The sequence below is a fragment of the Camelus bactrianus genome, chromosome 5 (genome assembly GCF_048773025.1).
Source record: "Camelus bactrianus isolate YW-2024 breed Bactrian camel chromosome 5, ASM4877302v1, whole genome shotgun sequence".
In the NCBI taxonomy this organism is placed as follows: domain Eukaryota; kingdom Metazoa; phylum Chordata; class Mammalia; order Artiodactyla; family Camelidae; genus Camelus; species Camelus bactrianus.
This window is the reverse complement of record NC_133543.1, coordinates 60,781,863-60,803,198: the sequence shown is the minus strand read 5'-3', so window position 1 is coordinate 60,803,198 and position 21,336 is coordinate 60,781,863. Positions and strand designations below refer to the sequence as shown.

At 37.7% G+C, this 21,336-nt stretch overlaps 1 protein-coding gene across 4 annotated transcripts in view; it reads right to left on the bottom strand.

The window, feature by feature from the left end:
* The window catches only part of ITGA4 (integrin subunit alpha 4), a 220,415-nt gene that overhangs the window by 50,145 nt on the left and 148,934 nt on the right, over nucleotides 1-21,336 (bottom strand). For 2 of the 4 annotated variants that reach the window (XM_074363988.1, XM_074363987.1), the window contains 7 exons: nucleotides 6,494-6,600; nucleotides 6,268-6,397; nucleotides 3,895-3,962; nucleotides 2,466-2,595; nucleotides 1,032-1,117; nucleotides 288-350; nucleotides 60-197 (listed from right to left, as the gene is read on the bottom strand). In XM_074363988.1, coding sequence (XP_074220089.1) covers nucleotides 60-197; nucleotides 288-350; nucleotides 1,032-1,117; nucleotides 2,466-2,595; nucleotides 3,895-3,962; nucleotides 6,268-6,397; nucleotides 6,494-6,600 — 722 coding nt within the window. Of the gene's footprint in view, nucleotides 1-59; nucleotides 198-287; nucleotides 351-1,031; nucleotides 1,118-2,465; nucleotides 2,596-3,894; nucleotides 3,963-6,267; nucleotides 6,398-6,493; nucleotides 6,654-21,336 lie in introns of all 4 variants that reach the window. The other 2 variants (XR_012507070.1, XM_074363989.1) reach the window with 2 other exon arrangements.

Genomic DNA, 21,336 nt, shown 5'->3' with positions numbered 1-21,336 from the left:
GCATCACTTTCCATCCCAATTCCAGACGTGGCTTCCAGTCTGCAGACAGGGGGACTTACCGAGCCGGAGTTGATGTACACGAATACTCTCCCTTCCTCCCGGATGGTGCTCTGCATGGGCGCTCCCACGAGGAGGTCTGAGAAGCCATCTGCGTTGAGGTCCACGGCACAGACAGAAGCTCCAAAATAAGACCCAAGCTGCTCCAAGGCAAACCACATCCAGTCATTGAGAAAAAACAGAGTTACTCACCAAAGCCCTCTGTGATACCAAAGGGAGAGACATATTACCTGTTTACCTTTCATTTCATGTAAGATATTTAGCTCTTTTGCATCGATGCTGAATATGTACGCCTGCAATGAGGAGAAGAAATTAGGGAACGTTTGGACTCCTATCATGGTAAAGTTTTTGCATTTGATCAAAACATCAATTCTCATAACTTGTAATTGCTCAAATATATATTTTTTAAAAATCCCTTTCAGACTGATACAAAAGATTTAAGGAATCATGTTCACATTAACGTGTTCTTTGTAAAACTACCTTCTCATGAACAATCTTTCTGGTCCCTTAAAGAGAGCACAGAAAATATTTGTTTGCCTTAATTTTCAAAGAAAGGCTCAGACAAATTTAGTAACGTTTACACAACAATGCAATAAAAACTAGAGCGAGAAATAACATTTTATTCTCTCTAGTCTTACCGCAAACAGAGCTGTCTAGCAGTCCCTTCGGCCACAAGCTTGTTACCAGTGAATGTAATCTCTGACATCTTGAGATAATTCTATCTCAGAAACAATTACTCACAAGAAAGAAGAGCCTCATTTGACTTACATAATTTTCCTTAAAACTCTTCTGCTCAATTTTACCTAAAAGCCGTACCATTTTCACCAATTTTACCATTAAACACAGCACACCGCTCACCATTTCTAGCCTCACTGCTCAGAATTTTTGCCATTCTTCCTTTACTATCTTATTGTCCCATACAATCTACTTGAACCTTTTGGAAGAAATAAACGTAAAAACAATGTCATTCTTACTTTACCAATCTGTTCATGCTGAGGGGCTCCTCCAACTACTTCAGTAGTATGCAGACTGCGAAAATGACCGGCTGTGACTGAGTAGCCTTCAAAAAAAAAAAAAAAAAAAAAAAATGGAGAAAAGTATGAGAATTGTCATTTGCAATGGGTAAAACAGATGATCTTAAATCCATTCACAGAATTCATCATCAATCCACTCAGAACTGAATGAGAAGGAATTTAAAATGACTATGCTAAACAGTTTTAAGAATTTTTAGCAGCAATACTCAACATTGGTCATTTCTTACATGCTTTAAGCAATTATTAATATGTGTGTTATAAAACTGGTCATGTGGCTTATATTTTTAAGCCTTAAAAATTAAAGATAGCACCTTCACATTTGATTTGTTAGTCTCTACAGTATCAGGACATGCTAGCTTCTAGGATTACAACAGAAATATTTTACCATATATAAAACGTAACATTTTGAACTTTAATTAAAAGAAAAAGTCCTAAACTTCAACTTTTCTTGCCCTGAAATCTTCCTATTGTGATAAAGCTGTATGATGACATGAAAAGTAAAATAATCTTATTTTATTCTGTGATAAAAGGCATAACACTAAATTACATTTCTTGCAATGCTTCAGGGTAGCCTTCAACCATACATAAGTAAATGTTGAATTGTTAATGAGGTCCCTGTGTTTGCAAATGAATTCCTTCAGTTTGAATGGGAGAAAAATACTGCTTTTTTCACAATTATTTCTAAGTACAGGCTGTTTATATTTGAAGCACACATGATTTAAACAAATCTGTATTTTCTAAGAAACTATAGGAAAAGCATTCCTTTTTACTACAAGGGCATTAATGCCAGAAAAATATCCTGTGTTTCTGAACAAATATAAAGTATCCTACTGCTGAGTTATTAAAGAAGGAGAAAGATAAAAATAGTGAAGCTCTGGGAAATATTCTAAGAATTTATGAGGCAAAGGTCAATGAGCTGTTTTTAGACCCATATGCTTCATAATGTAACCCATTGTCTAGAATGTTGTCCGCAGTCCCACTGACTTAGTTAGTCCTTGAAAAAACTCTACTTACTCACTCATTCATGATTAAATGAGTTAATTCTTGTAGACTGCTTACAAAAGTTCCAAGGAGGTGACAGGCACTCAAATAGATGCTACCTTTATAATCATACGTTGACTGCATAAAGATACAAGCTTATATGTGACTTACTACAAAGAGTAAACTAAACCAGGAGTTCTAATCAAAGAATTATGTGTCGATAATAGTTACATATGTTAAATATTGAGTTAACTAAAGTTTCATAGACTAGATCCTTAAAGAGGCAGTTTCTGAAATGGCCATTTTGCTCTTTTGAAGGTACAATTTCCCTTATTTATAATTATTAGTATATGTCAGGCAAAGATAATTCAACTTTGTCAATTTTCATCGTACCTAAATAACTTCCGATTTTTACTTGGTCTTCTCTGTCTAAAAAAGCCTTGTACTTATTTGTAGTCATATTGTAGACAAAAAGAGAGCCAGTCCAGTAAGATGACCCTGGGGCCCCCATTACAATTAAATCCTGTAAGAAAAAAAGAAAATCATCATTTCAAAGTTGAATCTCACTACCCAAAACTTCCTCCAAATATACACTTTAAGTAAATAGTGACAAAAATACATTTTTATAGATTTCTGAAATATGAGCCTTTTATGCGTTTAAAAAACCTGTCAAAAAAAAAAAAAAAAAAAAAAAAAGGCCAGAAAAGCCAGCTAATGGATTTTCACCTAAAAGTAGAATTTCAGAGGAGAAACTCTGAAACTCTCACTTCACACTATCAGTGGACTTTAAAATCAAAGGTAGAATCACTGAACACTAGAGCAAGCTTTGGGAAAAAAAAAGGCAATGTGGTTTCCATTAAAGTAAATCATATCTGAGTAATTCATTAGTGCTCATTCCAGAGATGATCATGTGTTGACTGAGAGTTAAAAATGGACTTAATTTACTTCAATTTGCAAAAAGGCAATGACTAGTTTCCTTAATAATGTTAACTTAGAAAAAACTAAGTCAAATGGATTGGGACATATTTGATGACAAATGTAGGAATTTAGAAAAAAGAAAGAGGGAAAGTTGGAATGAGCAAACGCTTACTTCTCTGGTGAAATATGAAACCTTTCAGCGATTAGACCTATTCAACATTTCTGTATTTCCCAAACAATCCAAACTTAAAAAAAAAAAAGGTCCTTTCAAATATAAAGTAAGAAAGAGGCATTATTATTATTTTTTTAACACAGTAGGTACTATTTATGGAAATTGTTAAGTCAAGGCTTGATACAGACTGTCTACATAGATTTAGAAAACATTCATACATTCATAATGGGTTTCTAAGAGAAACTGGGAGATGTGGGAGTTGAGGACAACTGTACATGCAGTTGTGTTGGAGAATAAGAGTTTGGGAATTATCTGATTTAACAGGGTAATATTAAGTTCTTAAATCTCCCAATTGTCATACTTTCTAATGAAAAATGTGGACTCACATGCTTTCTTTGCCCCTCAACTAGTCATTTAAAATAATATAATATTTTCAATGCCTAAATTAACCTACAGCTACTTTTCATTTCTACTAAATTCTTAATGAAAGGAACATTCTTTCATTTAGACAGTTGGTTCTGGGAGTCACAGTCATCTAAATATTAATATTTCCCCAATATATGTGTGGAATACTGAGTGATGAAAATTAAGTTGTAATACAGTCAAATTTAAGAGATGTATTATTCAGGTATTACATAATTTTTACTTCAAGCTTAATATCAATCTTCTGAGTTTTCAGTAGAATTAAAACTATCTGTAAACATTCATAGCAGCTATTTTTTGGACTATTACCTCTGTGTAAAAACTAGATATCCCAGCTTGACATGATCCATAATTTTCTCCAAATTTTTTTACATAATCTAAAAAAAAGTAGAAAAAATAATTCAAGATTTTATTTAAAAATAAAGACAAAATCTGTATCATTTTGTTTCTTATAAATCCTTATAAATTTACCTTTAAAGGTCTACATTTTGGAGTAACATTTTAAAAAATAGTAATTGATAAAATTTAAGATCACAAATCTCTTCTATATTAACCCTCAAACCATGTCTATGAAATAGCAATAAAAATATCTACTCTGCCTCTTTTTCATAGGAAGCAGCTTACACTCAAAAAACTGTCAGGTGAGTATCAAGACAGAGGTAAGATTTGTGGCTTCTGGTCCAGGTTTCCATTTAAAATAGGCTTCCTAGATTTTGCCCAGCTGAAAATAACAGACTGAGTCAAGATGGGCAGGGAGATGGAGGGTGTCTTATCACAAAGTCCCCATGCACAGATGCTCTGTGAAACTTACTATGGGCACAAAGCTTGCTTTTCCTGAGGAACTGACATAAGTAAACCTCTAAGAAAAGAACAATCAGGACCATATCTTTGTTTTGGCTTTGGTAACCAGAAAAGTTAAATAAATTGCTACATCATTTATAATTACCACTCCCTGTCATGATTTTCACTCCTTTTTATATCTTCTCTGGATATATATATATACACACACACACACACACATACATACATACTTTGTTTAAAAAAATTTACCATAATTTTAGGTATCTTAGGTTTCTGCCATCATGATTTTTTTTTCTAGAATGTGGTTAGGTTTATATACATACACACACACACACATATATTTTATATATATATATATATAAAATTTTTGGAGTTCGAGGATGAGTGCACATTGTTATCCATGGACATTATCAGCCCTTGGATAGAGTCACCCAGAGAACACATGAGAAAATGTAGAGGACTGAAATCTACATCCAGGTAGGCACCAGTATTTAGTGAAGGAACTGGCCAGTGGCAAGACAAAAGCTGCTGAGCATTAAGTGGTCAAGCGCATCATCTCACACCATTAGAACTTCAGAAGTCGCCTGGTGGGTCAATTAAAAGCCCCGGGCCAGGGCCAGCTAGGTGGGGAGGGGCATGCAGTTGAGGTATCTTTAACTTGCATCTCTACTAGATTGTGCTTTGACAGCTTCCCTCCAGCCTATACAGCTAATTCCTATCACTGCACACTTGATTTTAAAGGAAACCAGGTTCATGAGGGGAAAGTCCTCATCTGGACCAGAGATTATGACTCAGGGTGGTCAGGTCTGCATTAGGGAGAGACTGCAAGACCTCAAATGATCATGCGGGCATCTACCACCAGCCAGGGAGAGATCCCTCTACTGTGAAATATTTTAAAGTGTAAACTATAAACTACTGCAAAAAAGAGAAGAGTAGCTGGACTAAGTTTCAACCACAATCGAGAAGTTAAAATTCACCTTTTAACTTCTTGGCATTCAAAGGCAAATTAGGAATATAGGTGACATAATCTTTTCTATTATATCACATTCCAAGGAGGAAAGACCCCAATTAATTACTAATTGAATCAATAACTCAATGTGCATACTTGGTCCAAGTTTTGTCCAGTAATAGGAATTTTCATTGGACATTGGGGTATTCATTTTGGTTAGGAAAACTAGAAATTGGCATTCACATATATTTTATTCTTTCGAAAGGCACATTCTTAGAATTTTAGTTCTGTTGCAGGTGTTTTTTTTTTTATTTCTCTGCTGACATTCACCTCTAACTTTGTTCATTTCAGTTTATGTCCTAGCTCTATATGCACTAATGCTACCTATGATCTAAAATATTTATGGAAAGACCTTTCAAACTTAAGATACCAACCCCTTACTGTTTCAAGGAAAACATGTGAATTTGAAAAAAAAAAAAAGACTGAGAAAGATATGCTTATATTTATACTTTGAGTCTGACTATTGTTGGAAACTAAAGGTAAAGGAAGAAACTTAAACAGCTTTCTTCCTTCTGATCAGATTTTTCAATCTAATTTTGTGATTTTAAGTGTCCTACATTTGCTGGGCATCAGGCTCACTTATACTGAATTAAAAATATACTTAATGCTAAAGTGGGAAATTATCAACTAGATGCTAGAGTTATTCAAATTAAAACTGTAGAATTCCTAGTCCAAAAAACCCACAGGACATTTTTGAAAATTAATACTACAACTGGGTTAACAAAGGAAAGGAAATAATACTTTAAGCAGTTAAAAAGAACACAGAAATTTTAAAGATCCCCCACCCCTGACAGACCATCCAAAACTGAAAATTGGAAAAACATTTTTAAAGCCATTCACTTGTTTCTCCTGATCCACTCAGTATGCCTTACCTTGATAGCACGGAGCTATTCTTCTACTCAATTCTGTCCGTAAATTGGAGGGCATGCCATAGCAAACACCTGTGGGGAGCTTATTTTCATTCTTCATGTAAAATATATTTTTCCATCTATGCCCACAAGTCTGAATAAAACATAAAAGGAGACCAAATTATGTGGAGGTCACCCCCAGAATATGTGATTTCATGATGTTATCAGTGGACTGAATCCAACAACCTACCACGATGGATCCATTCTCTCCCGGCTGTCTGGAAAGCGTGACCCCCAACCACTGATTGTCTCTTTCTTCCAAACAAGTCTTTCCACAGGGGTCTCCAAGAGGGCTACCTACAGCATTTGAAAACCATTTGATCATCAGTCATCTCGAAAACAATGTTATCCTACAAGAGCAGAGAAAAACAAACACGAGGGCTTAGCCCCAACGTTTCTTCCCTCAGCCATCTGTGGAATGCCCTCTTTCCCTGCTTCCCAATCAGCATAAGTGGGGGAAACTGTGAGCTGCCCTGCGATTACGCGATACTTGTTCTCTCGCAGGTGATTCTCGTCTGTGGAAATGCCCTCTGATTGGTAACACCAGGAGGGGATGACCCCATACAGGAGGTAGCTAGCCAACAGAACTAGGAGAGGGGAGGATCACTTCAATCCAGCATCGGCCATGCGAGTACCACCACATTGTGAAATGCTGGCCAAACAATGTGCACCTCTGTTTGGATCATTTATCTAGCAACTTTATGTAAGCAACTTTACCAGAGCACGTTTTTTACAAATGTTTCCTGTATTGAGACTTCAAGAATAAAAGGACTATGGTCCTCAGCACTTAAGTCACAGTTTATTGAAGCTGGAAGGTGATGACTAAGCAGGTGGAAAGTGGCCTGTGTAATTGACATACTAATAATGCCTAGCGTTTAAAACAAACCGCCCTGTGTAAATGTAAACCACTTAGTGGACTGTGATGTTTTCAACAAAGAAAAGAAAAAAAAAAAGACTTGAAAAACTGGATTATTTCAGTAAACGAAAAACCTCAATAGGCACTTTGACAAAGGCATGCATAGCCAGAAAGCCAAAACTATTACACACGGGCAATACAGTACTTCTAAACTGTACAAGAAAACATGATCTTCCCAGTGACTTTTTTTTTTATTGTGTTAAAGTGACTTCTTTGCTTTGTAGCTGGGATCCTATATTAAGCGTGATTTCAATTAAGTGATTTTGGGGGAGAATGAGATGCGGTATATTACTATTCCTTTTGCTATCTATTTCCACCCTCTTCAATTGCCCTGTGACAGTTCCAATCTACCTGAGCATAATTCCAAAGGCAGGTAAATATATTTGCACCAATTTGATTGGATAAGAACATAGAACTTGGGTATGTTTACTTAATTTTGGTACCAAGTTTTCATACATTTATAGGGACTATCCCTCAAAATCATTAAGAGCTTGGTCACCTCCTGTAACTGTGACCCCTACACAAAGCTCCCTCGGCAAACTCAGAATACCTACATCCATGAGGTTAGTATGAAAGTGAATTATTTGCAGTAAGTCTCCCAGGTAAGAGAGCTTTTGTTTAAGGAATGTGGAAAGATGTTTGTGTATACATTTTATACATTTAGTTGTTCTCTAAAATGTTGTTCAGGACAAACACTTCAACACAGCAGAACTGAAGAAAGTTTCCTCACCCCTTCTCTGAGTGTTGATTTAGCAGGTCCAAGTGAGGCCCTGACTACCCCAAGTGACTCTCACAATCTGCAACACTGTTACCATGGCATGTGGATAATCTTTTCTTGGCCAGCTTTTTTTGCAGAATAATAATGTCAACTCCCATCTATTGGTAGTGCCTGCTTAGGGCTTGAGACTGAGAGGAAGGTGACTAAGGATGGGTCTGGAAAAAGCATGTTGGGGTTGAAAAGCAATGCTTACGTGGAATGGGAAAGGAATCTTGCTGCAGCCCAAATTTTAATCAAAGATGGTCCAGGTGGAAGTGTAAGGTCTCTGTATTAAAGTTAATTTAAAAAAAAAAGGAAGGGATAATAAGGGAGAGGTAAGGAGAGAGAAAAAGACACTTGTATTGTAGGATGGAGTGGTTTAGATCTAACACAGAAAGTTGTTATTGCGGATACATGATGCCAACATAATTTAAAGAAGGTGAAAGAATGAGACAGAAATTTAAAATTTCCATTGTGATGCAAATTTCAGTTTGAGTTTTTACTAAAATTGCCAGTTGCTTTTTTTTTTTAAACTAACGTCAAAAACAGATGATAAGTGGATTTGTCTACCTGCACTGGAAGTTATTATTATTTATCCCAAAAGACACTTCAATAAAGAATCTTCTCTGGAAATACTTTCTAAAATTACAGTCAACCCTCAAGCAATTGTGCAGGAAGAAAATTAAGGACAGGAGAGAACAGAGGTCACAAGTTACACGTTATCTCTGCTAAAATGTGGTATAGTTAATGGACACTCATTAAGATTACAGCCAATATTCAGAAACAAATGTACTGTTCTAGAGATGCCACCTTGATGTTTAAAAATATACAATAGTTCAGAACCACCAAATACCACGTAAACTGATGAAAATGGCCCAAAAGTTCTTATGCACACACAAAAAATAGTGAACTGTTGTCTGTTTCTTAGCTGAGCTCTCTTATTTGTAAATTTTAAAATGAACACTAGAGAAACTCTTATGTTATTAAACTGGTCTCTGGGTCCACAGATTATGCCCCATTGCATCCTTTGTTTCAGTTTTAGCTCCACCACGTGACACCCTAATGCCATCACTGCTCAGTCTCACACTTAGGGTCACACACATCGATAAATCTAATAAGTGAACAGACACACAGACTCCCACTTGTACAGGTTTCTTCTTTCCACTTCTCTTAACTCTGCTTCTGCCACCGAGCAGTACCCAACAGCACCAAAAAGGTACTTTCCAGCACCGATTACAGGAGAGCATCAGTTCGCAGAACAGACTATAAATCCCCACTACTGATGTGGGTCTTTTCTTAATTGCTTGCAACTTTCCCCCTTCCTTCTGTAGTGCTTACTGAACCTTGACTGAAAGGTCAGACCTCCACATCACTCACCCACGGGGCCTCTCCAGAGCTACCCCTTAACTTCCTTGCTCTTGAGCCCACCCCTTATCACGTGATTCTCAGCCTTGACTGGACATTAGGATCACCTGGGGGGAGTTTTGAGCAAATACTGACACCTGACCTCCATTCCCAGCGGCTCAGATTTGATGTGTCTGGGTTGAGACTCATATCAGAATTTTTTAAAAAGCTCCCCAGGTATTGGTAGCATGCAGCTGGGCTTGTGAGCAGCTGCTCTACAACGTCCATGGTTATGGCATTTCCTAGATTATACCATATTTGAACAGAAACTACTCTGTTTAGAAAATAATAGTAATACTTTTTTTGCCCTTCTTGGTTTCAGCTAAAGATTGAAATAGGGTATCAAATATCAAGCTGATTTTCCTCATGTGGAAATACAGTATGTCTAATTTGGTCAAAAATGATGATTATTACAACTGTCATGAGCAAGCTAATTCTCATGAACTTCCCTGAAAGAACATCATAAATAAACTCAGATTATCTTTATATTTTATCCAAATGTCATGCTGAAATGGTCTGTAATCTGGTTTTCAATTCAGCTCATACATTACTAACCTAAACTCTTAGTAAATCAAATCAACTTCACAGTTGAAAAAAAGTATTTACATGGTTTAACATAGAAGAGGTCAGTGGAAATTACTGTGGTAATTTTCCATGTTTCATACAACTAGAATGACTAATTTGTAGCACAGTTGAATGCACTTTCCTAGTAGACATTAAAAATACAAAGCCACATAAAAACATACCCCTTATTCTAAAAATTAAGCCCATCTTTCTCTTTCCTTTTTTTTTCTCTTTCGGTTTTCATTTGTGAAAGAAAATATAAAGTTGTATGCTTACTATTCAGTTTTTTATTTCTACTTACTGATTTTGTGTCAGTATATACATGTGTGTGTGTATGTAAATGTGAATAAGCAGTCATTTTAATAAGTGGATACAAAGGACGCTAGTACAAAGCCAATGAGGTACATTCTTTACCACCTCTGTTTTTTTGTTTTGCCAGAGACTATGGAAGACTAGATATTCACTCTGAACTGTCACCTCCATGAGGACAGACTGACTATTCTGTTGACTGTGGCATTCCCACAGCACAGGACAGGGCCTTAAATGCAGCAAGCAGGAACAAAATCTCTGCTGAAGGAGGGAATTCTGAAACCCACTAGACCACCACAAAACCCTTCCCTAGCAGGTACTATGGCCAAATTTTCACCAAACTCTCAGATCTAAGCTTGGAGGAGGTCAGTCTTCCATCACTACCATTCTCCCCTACTTCTCTTCCAGAACATTAGTTCCTTACGTTTTAAGATAGTAACAGATGGTCTGCAGGAAGACAGTGTTTGCAGGTTTCAGATCTTTACAAAGTGTGATACGTGAGGAGGAGGATTTAACACTGAGAACTAGCTGGGCCTACAGGAGGTGCCTGTCTCAGAGGGGCTCTGCAAGGACTGTGGGGCGTAAAGGAGGTACGTGTGAAGTGCTTGGGCCAGAGCCTGGCAGAGAAACAGGCAAACATTAGTTGATGTTAACATTATTATCTTAGGGATTAAGTTAAAGATATGATTAAGCTGCTCACATGTCATGGCATGTACCCTCCTCCACAAAATGCCCTACCACACAGTGACTCATTTAATTCTCACAGGAGCAGCAGGGAACTGTGTTATCAATTCCATTTTACAGGTGAGAAAACAGAATCTTAAAGAAGTAAAATAATTTGCCCAAACCCATGGGACTGGCAAATGGAAAAGCTTAGAATGAAAAATAAAAATCTCTTAGAAATCAAAGATCGAAAAGTAGTTACTTCCTACTAGTCTGGAATCTCTACAACATTACTCTACAAATATTTCAGATGTACAAAATAACTGAATCAATTTTACTATCTAATTTTTTTTCAGCTGCAAATGTGTAAAGTATCACAAATCTGCCCACAGAAAACACAGTCAACCTTCTAGTGTTCAAGACAAAGGTCACTTCCTTAGTCCCTATCTTCCCGTGACCTTTTACTCAATTAAATCTCAATATTTTGGCATTTCCATTGAGGAAGGACCAAGGGGAAAGACCAAACTGAAAGGTCTTTCTGTAACTTTTTGACAGGCTTGAGCAGAGCACTTTGTGGGTAGGGGAACCTGGGACTTCTGGGTGCATTGACAAGTTTGGCTTGTCTGCCTGTGTCACTGTGCTGTGGCTTCCCCGTTGGTTCAGATATTTGACTGGGGCTCTCAGTCTGGCATTCTGGCTACTACGACACCACATACACACACACCCACACACACACACATTTATCTGATCTTTCAAAACATGTGACATAATTTTCAAGATTCGGAAAAATAGTAGAAGACCTTACTTCCACCAATTATTTTTTTTTTAAACGTGCAGTTCCATTCCACTGAAACATGAGTCCCATATACTTCAAACACTTGCACTCTAAATTTTTCTGAAATAATCCTGAAAAATAAATGAATCTTGTTCTAGTCTATGTTCTATAGTCACTCATTCAAGATATCTTTATTTGTAGAAGCAATAATTACTGAATGAAAACAATTATACAATTCCTTCATTTAACTAAATTCAGAATATAGAAAAAAATATGGGATTAAAAGCAAACAAACCAACTCAAATAAGACAAGATTATAAGACCTGCTACTGCAGGGGTATCATGATTACAGAAAACTTATGCCTGTGCAAACAAGACTGCCTGGCACATAGTAGGTGTTCATTAAATGGTAAATGCGTCTGCTCCCCAGTGTACCCACATTGCGCTGATGCATCTCACCAGCAGAGGGAGCTCACAGTGCTGTGAGGTTGGATTCAGCTGTTTAAGCCAACAGCCCCTTGTTTTCGTTTCTTATCAAACCCAAATTACCATTAAATCCATTATACTGTGTTTATTATATTAAACTGTGTACTTCTCCCATACATCTAATAAAATGTGATGGTGATGTTTCTAAAAGATAACAGTGGTGTTCATGAATTTAACAGTAATGACAATAACGCCGAGCAATGAAAAGGAAAACACCCAGGTTTTAGAGGAGATATGGAACATGAAAGCGCTAAACTTCTAAGCCCACTTCCTCCAGCTCCTCTAGCAGCAAACAAGAGGCAAAAGAGCACACTCAACATCAAAATTAGAAGTCATTCTCAAAGTTGTTTTTGTTTTTTCCTGAAAAACATGTTTTTAAATGTCATGTTCTCAGACTTCCTAATCAAAATCTGATAATGGCAAATAATAATGCTCAATTTATGTGAGAAACAGCTCCTATAATCACAGGCCTGAAAAAGCCAGCTATTTCAGTCCTCTATTTTAATTTTTTATTTTATAATTTATTTTATTTTGTTGTATTTAGGAAGAGAGTTCAACACAGAGGTGAGCGTCTTCAGGGAGTAGAGCCAAGCTTGAGGGTTGCAATTTTATAACTCTGGGCTGATTTTGAGTCATCACTAGACTTCAGAACTCTAGAAAACCAGCCTGTTTGCCAGCTTGAAACTAAGATTAGGGTTTTTTTTTCCAGGGACCTTAGACCTTAGGCCCAAAGTTCTTCAAATTCCTGCAGAAAACCTACATAAGTTTTGTTTTGTTTTTTACTAAATACAGCAGAAAAATATACAGCAACTGATATGTCTGCTGAGCATAATTTAAGGAAAGAATGCTGTCTCACAAAAATTTATATATTTATACAATAAATGATTATATTTGTTTTATGCTTTCTGTGTACCAAGCACACTCTTAATACATACAAATATATATATATTAACTCATTTAATTTTCATTATATCCCTATGATGTAGGTCTTACTATCATCATTATCCCAATTTTACAGATGGAGAAGCTGAAACAAAGGTTAAGCACCTTGCCGTAAGTCATACTCCCTTACAAGTGGGGGAATGAAGAATTTAAACCCATACTGTCATCCACCACCTACACTATGTTACAATGATTTGCTATTAGTACTTTTCCCTATTAATCAGGGAATGAATCCAAGTATCAACATTATTAATAATCCTAGACTAATTCTATTTCTGTAACAACTTACTATAACATTAACTTCTAACATTAGAAAATAAGGAAAGAAAATCCTCTACTTTCATGGTTTTCAACTAATTACTATGAATTAAGGAGCCTCTTGAAAAAGGATCACTAATACATAGATACCATTTGAACTGTCTCTGAAACGAGCAATAAAAATGTAAACAGAAAAAAAAAACTCCAGGGAAACCTGCTCTCACTTAATGCTCGGTGGTCAAAACTGGAGTCCTGAGCTTGGTTTTGGAAATCACAGGATAGGATGGAGGAGAAGATTAGGATGATAGTTTTTAAAATATGTAAGAGAAGTAAAAATCTGTCAGGGGGTCCAAGGCATTGTCCTGTACCAGTCAATGCAGGATCAGTCTGAGATGAGGGGTCATGGATAACAGAGGTCATCTCTCAGTTCGAAGTTGAAAGGGTGAGATAGGATGTTGCAGAGACAATGATTTGCAGACAAAATGATGATATTCTAATGAATACTAGAAAATGGTCATAAGAAAACAGAATAGCATTGGGGTGAGGTAGACCTAGAAAGATTTTGCTCAGGGTAGATATTGACAAGTCTTCTACACTGGGTATAACTGAAAAAGGACACAACTAATCTACTTCACAAAATATCTCTTGTAAAAGAGATTTCACAACTAAGTCCATACTCTTACTATTTCTTAACATATTCATTATGAATTACAATATTTCATATAAATTACATGAAAAAGTTTTCCTGCCATTTAAAAAAAAAAATTCTTGAGGATAAACTGAGAGCATCAGAGCTCAGTCCTGTCACTTGTAAGTCTGCTTCCATAGTCTAACTTGGTGTTTCCAGCTATTCCTAAAATTGAAAGCCCTTGTTTTTAAAGATGGCCAGTTCTAAGCTCCCTATTTCAGGAGTGTGTATTGTTTAGCTTGCCTGGTGTGACCAGGCAGAGCCTGGAACCCAGTGCTGGCACAGACCTCTTTGGAATGAGGCTGAAATATACAGAAAATCCCAGAGGGGCCCACCCAAATCTGAGAAATGTATCCATCCACTTCACATGCATTGAGAGGTCACTACATGCTCATCAAAACTGGTCAGAACTGGCTCCATTACTCAAGTGCCCACTCTTTCCAGGAAACGTTCTCTCATCATCCAAACAATTTCTCCTCCCCACTGTATATGTCCCTATTGTTACACTTAGTAAACTTTTCTCATAAGTAATCACCTGTTTACTTGTCTCCCCTGTCACTGAGTTCTTTGAGGGCTTTTGCCATCTCAGTCAACATTCTATGCTTAGTACTAGCATAAGTAATTGATAAAATTTATTTAATAAATAAAGAACCCAGTTAAAAGAGTTGCCATCCGCTACCAATATATTCTCACTTTTCACCCCCTGGCAATGTGGCTTCACCACTAAAACTGGTCTTACCAAGGTTAGTAATGAACCGATTCTCTCTAAATCCAAAGAAACCTCCTAAGTTCTCACCTAGCTTGACATCTTGGCAAATTTTGATACTGCCAACCACTCACTTCTCAAAATCTCTCATCCTTTCACTTCCATAATGCCCGATTACCTGATTTCCTAGCTACCTCTTCGGCTTTTCCTTCTCCATCTATTTTTCAGGCTCTTCTTAGAAGTCTTCTCCAATAGTTCTCAACCATGGATGAATACTGGAATCACCTGGGTGCCTTTGGAAACCCCTGATGCCCTACTGAGAGTTCTGCACCCAATTTCAATGTGTATATATGTGTGCGAAGTTTTTCCACATCAGCAGCAAGAAATTCTCTGATACCAGGTGGGTGTCCTACAATTCAACTCAATTGTTAACACTATCTCCCTGGAGATACTGTCAGATCCCATGGGTTAAGGGTTCAGTCCTACAAGCTCCTTGACATAGGTCTTAGTGATGATTTTTCAAATCTGACACCAAAAGCAAAAGCAACAAAAGCAAAAATAAATAAGTGAGACTGTAGCAAACTAAAAAGCTTCTGCACAGAAAAGGAAACCATCAACAAAATTAAAAAGGCAACCTATGAATTGGAGAAAATATTTCCAAATTATATCTGATAAGGGGCTAATATCCAAAATATATAAAGAACTGATATAAATAGCAAAACAAGTAAACGATCTGAGTAGTAGACCTGAACAGACATGTTTCCAAAGAAGACATACAGATGGACAAGAGGTATACAAAAAGATGCTCAACATCATTAATCATCAGGAAAATGCAAATCAAAAACACAATGAGCTATCACCTCACATTTATTAGAATGGCTATTATCAAAAAGAAAAGAAATAACAAAGGCTGGCAAGGATGTGGGAAAAAGGATGTGCACTGTTGGTGGGAATGTAGATTGGTACAATCACTATGGAAACAATATGGAGGTTCCTCAAAAAATTGAAACTAGAACTACCATATGATCCAGCAGTCCCACTTCTGGGTATTTATCTGAAGAAAATGAAAATGCTAACTCAAAAAAATATTATGTTCACGTTCAATGCAGCATTATTTACAATAGCCAACACATGGAAACAACCTAAGTGTCCATTGATGGATGAGTGGATGAAGAAACTGTGGTATACATAGGCAACGGAATATTATTCAGCTATAAAAAAGAATATAATCTTGCCATTTGCAACAACATAAATGAACCTCAATGACACTATGCTAAGTGAAATAAGTCAGACAGGGAAAGACAAATATTGTATGGTCTCTTATATGTGGAATTGAAGAAAACAAGCTTATAGATACAGAGAACAGGATGTATGGTTATGGTCGCTAGGCGTTGGGGGTGGGGAGAGAGAAATGGGTGAAGGGAGTCCAAAGATAAAGAGAGAAAAACAAATTCAGTACATTACTGAACTACACCAAAAAACAGCTTACTATTATCTAGTAATGTGTGACTATCTCCTATGGTGTTAGGAAACTTAGGCAACTTTAATAAATTAACACAAAACTTCCTAAATGGGTAACAGAACTTGCAGAAGAAACCTGAAAGGTAAAAATGCCCAGGGAGTATCTGTTCAGCTGATTGTAATAGATGAAAAATAAAAAAAAAAGACTGCTCCCCACCTCCCAGTACAACCTCCACTGCCCCAAACACACACACCCTCACACACTTTAGATACCAATCTCAAGTCCAGATTACCACTGGCTATTGAAGTTTCCAACGATTTTCTCCCTTTGTTTGATTAATTTGCTAGAGTGGGTCACAGAACTCAGAGAAGTTTACTTACTAAATCACTTTTTTTTATAAAAGGGTATAACTCAGGAACAGCCAGATGGAAGAGACGCACAGTGTGAGGCATGGGGAATGTGCGGGGAGCTTCCACGCCCTCTCTAAGAGCACCATTCGTCCTAACCTCCAGGTGTTCACCAACCCTAACCTTTTGGGTTTTTATAGAGGCCTCGTCACACAGGCATGACTGATTGAATCACTGGCCACTGGTAATTGGTTCAACCTCCAGCCCCTCTTCTCTCCCTGGAGGTCAGGGGGATGGGAATGAAAGTTCCAACCCTCTAATCATAAGGTTGGCTCCACCTGGAAACCAGCCTCATCCTCAGGTCCTAAAGTCATCTCATTAACATAACAAAAGACATATTTATCACTCTAGTAATTTAGAAAACTCCAAGGGTTTTAGGAGCTCTATGCCAGAAATGGGGATGAGGACCAAATACACATTCTTATTATAAATCACAGTATCACAATTAGATAGACCCACTTCCAGGGATTTTCTTAGTTTGGGAGGAGGCCACCAGCACTGGTACTCTTAAAGCTCTGCAGGAGAATCTAGGTTGCAGCCAGAGTCAAGCAGAACTGCTCTAGCTGCTTCTCAAACTGTAGGAGTCCGGTGGGATTTCTCCTGGGCCCTATGACCTATTCAGCCTCGAGAGTTCCCAGGTTAAACTCATTAACCTCCACGGCTTTGATTACCAGCTCTACACCAATTACCTTCAATTCTTAAGTGCCCACCAGACCTGTACACCCATCTGATCACTAGACATTTACTTATATATCTCACAGGACATAGCACCAGCATCCATCCAAGAGCCCAGGTCAGAACCTCGGGTAACATCTTTGAAACCTTCTAATCTTTTCTCTCTTTCTCATTTAATAATTACAAAGTCCAGGTCACAGAGACCTGCTCTGCAGAGAAACAGCAGATTTCACCACTGATGAAGCCAAAGGTCAGTGCAGCCACTGTGGACCCTGTGCAGATTTTGCCAGCTTTCGCCCCATAGGTACTTGTGTTCATTGATGCCTGGGACTCCTTTCCCCCCTGCCCCTCAGGAGCCCAGGAACCACACCAGCAGCCATCCCAGGTCTCTGTGGCTTCCCTAGTGTGAAGTCAGCCACTTTAGTCCCACCCTGTACCCGCCAGAGCCCAGTGCTCAGGCCTCTGTGGCTATGCAAGGGCAAGACACCAGCCTAGACCCTGGTGGCTGACAGCACCACCGTGCCCAGGCTCAGGGTTCGCCCCTCCAGCTGTGCATCTATGTGCCACTGGCCTGATGGCTGTCATCAGTTTTCACCGCAGTGCACACACCCAGGGGGCAGTGTGCAGCCCTGGGGGAGAACACAGACAGTCAGGGCCCTGCGGGTTCTTATGCACCTGGATCAGACCCCGCCTGCTGTCACTGCTCAGCACCACCACACCCACCTGTAGCTCACAGCTCCCAACTGTGCCTCTGCTCCCCCCAGCCCAACATCTGCCACCAGCCTCCCCAGCATTGTGCACACCCCCAGGAAGAGGGTCAACCACACAAGAGCGTGCTGATGGCTAGGGCTTCTGCAGCTGCTGGAGAGCCTACAAAGATGTAACAAAGATAATCCCCACCTACCTCTCTAACCTGCCAGCCATTGACACGCCACAGTTCAACTGAATGCATTTTTCTTTCCATCCAAAGATGCCACCCTTTCATAGACCTCAGGGTCTTCGTGCACACTGCTTGCTCTGGCACCTCTTTCCCATAACCTCCTCTCTAAGTCCTGATTTTTTTCAGGTTTCCACTAGAACATCAATTCCTTAGCAAGACATCACCTTAGTCTAACTAGATCTTCTCACCACAGTTTCCTATAATAACCTGACCTATAGACTGTAAACCCCTAGGGGCAAGGGCCATGGTTCTTTTCTACATCCAGGTTCTGGAACTTTCACATCCCTTGATAAATGACTGAATGAATAAATGACCCATATGTACCATGGATTACCGTACCTGGTCCAAGAACTGTTGCCAAAGGGAGATCTTTTACAGTCATTAGAAATATGACTCAGTGGTAAGTACACTTCAGGCAAAAAAGAAAATGCATTTTAGAAAACCTCATTTCCCAAATTAGGTGGAAACTATTCTTTTAGAGATGGAGTTTGGGTAATTGCTAGAAATCAGGAGACTCAATTCTTTTAATATGTTAGTGTATTAATCTGTCTTAATTTTGTGCATAGTTAGCATAACAACCTATGCTCACAGATGATTTTTCAAAATGACCAGTCTGTATCCACATCAGCTTCATAAGCTAAAATTGAAGTATCACAAATGAAAAAGAAAAGGAAAATTATCAAGAACATATCTGAGTTTCAACAATGAGAGGTTTGCCTTTTAATGTTAAGCTAATAATTCCTACAAACGAGGCAGAAGTGAGAGTGAGGTAATCAATAGTTTAATGATACAATGCTAATTAACTCAACCTCTTCCAAATAGGTTATGTACTATGAACTAGGAGGCTGGCTGAGGTAATATAATTTCCAGAAAGAAATCTGAAGGGGAATAATGATGACTAACTTGTGATAAACCATCATTCCTTCCAGTAAGAAAAAGAGGTACAAGCAGGGAGCTTCAAGTTCTAGTAACTCCACAGCACTGGTCTAGGAAAGAAAAGTGAAAATCCTATTCATTTCGTGCATAGACGCTAAGAAAGCCCCTGCTACAGAAGTTATTTTACCCAGGGAAGTTATCTTTCTCTAGAGCAGTCATGTCCAATAGAAACAGAATACAAGCTATGTATGAAATATTTTATAGCAGTCACATTAAAAAGTAAAAATAAGTAAAATTAATCTAATAATATATTAGTAATATATTTTCTTTAACCTAATACACCCAAAATATTCTCATTACAATATGAAATCAATATTAATTTTAAAATACTGATTTGAACATGTGATCAGTATCTCCAAAGAGATTTTGTATATATTTATATATATATATATATATATTTTTTTTTTAGTACTAAGTCTTTGAAATCCAGGATGTAATTTGCATTACAGTACCTCTCACTACAAACTAGCCACATTTCAAGTGCTCAATGACCACATGTGGCTGCTGGCTACCATACTGGGCTGTGTAACTGAGTAACTTTAGCTTCTATTACCCAAATAAGTATAAGTGTGCATGTCTGCACGTGCATGTACACATGTGTAATGCTATTAGTGGCAACTCCAAAGTAATGAAAGATTTGGTAAGTCTTTTGAATAACCAAATAAAGACAATATTTTTAGTGTAAGTTCATAGTCATTTATTATGTATTTTATTATGTTCTAATTCTTTGACTATTGGTAATCCATGGATGGACCATGATTAAATGTATTAATGAAGTCATTATTTGTGATGCCTTAATTTAGCAACCATCTGTGATCAAAGTTTCCTTTAAAAAAAACAAAACAAACAAACAAAAAAAAAACCTCAGCAAGGATGCAAAGTGCCTGAGTGGAACAGCAACTAAACATTATGGCCTCCCCAGACATGGAGCCTTCATGAACAAGTTTGGATTCAGACCCTCCTCACGGGGAGGACCATCTTCCTTTGGTTCAGAGGGAAGCACCAGGGAAGTGAGGGGAGGGACACTTCTTAGGCAGGCAGAGGAGTGGAAGAAGCCTGTTTGCATGCAGGAAGAAAAGCACCTCTCCCACAGTCAATTCACTTCACTAAAAGGGGTACCTTACTCTCAACACTTTATACTCTGCTGAACATTCTAGATAAATGGGCATTTGCTGTTCACTTTCAGTTATCACTACAGTGAATATTCCACAGTATGGGGAACATTATCCATGGTGGGGGAGGGGGAATAGAGGGGCTGGAGGGAGGGAGGAGGGGCATTCATCTCCTCTTTTGCGGGAAGGAGTCTATCTGAATCAAACTTTGATCTGAAATTCTAACTGAGACCTAAAGACTAGCCCATGTGGAGAGCACTTTGAATTGTGTAGGAGATGGGCACCGTTTTAAGATCTTTCAACTTCATCTCCTTGCTAGCAAGTGAAGCCCTGAATGGAAGAAAACATGGCAATCATAGATCAATCTTTAGTTATTATAAGACTTTTTGGTTGGGCCAAAAAAAACATTTTCACTGTGTTTCCACTGTTACCTTTTCACTTGTACCTTTAACTTTCTGTTTCATCTATTAATTGTCCACATATATAACTTCAACCTGCCTATAACAGATAACATGCAGACATAGACTTAAGTAGAAAATATATATTAAAAAGTAAACTAATATTTTTGAATGTCAGTTATATGCCAGGTACTGAGCTACATACATTATAGTCACCCACATTTGAGACAGGACAACTGAAGCTATGTTACATAGATGATTATGTGTGTGTATATATATATCTTTCCCTGAAAATTCTTCATGAAGAATATTACATAGTCCACCAATCTGAGAATCCTTCACTGTCTTTAGTTACTGATTTACTGCTTTCAGTGTTTCCTTTCTAGACATTATCCTCAATCCCCTATTTTAAAGCTTCAAGTTACTGCTGAGTTTGTTCTAGAAACATACAATTTCTTTACATGAGAAAGAGATGGTATACTGCTTAAAATGCTATATAAGAAGTAACTCCAGTCAACTCTTTTGCAAAAGCTCAAAGCCATTACTACAGCCATTAGTGCTGCAATCAGTTGACTGACTAGAAATCTTGTCTTCCTTTTTGCCTTTCATCTCACTTGGTAAATGTCTTTTTTTAT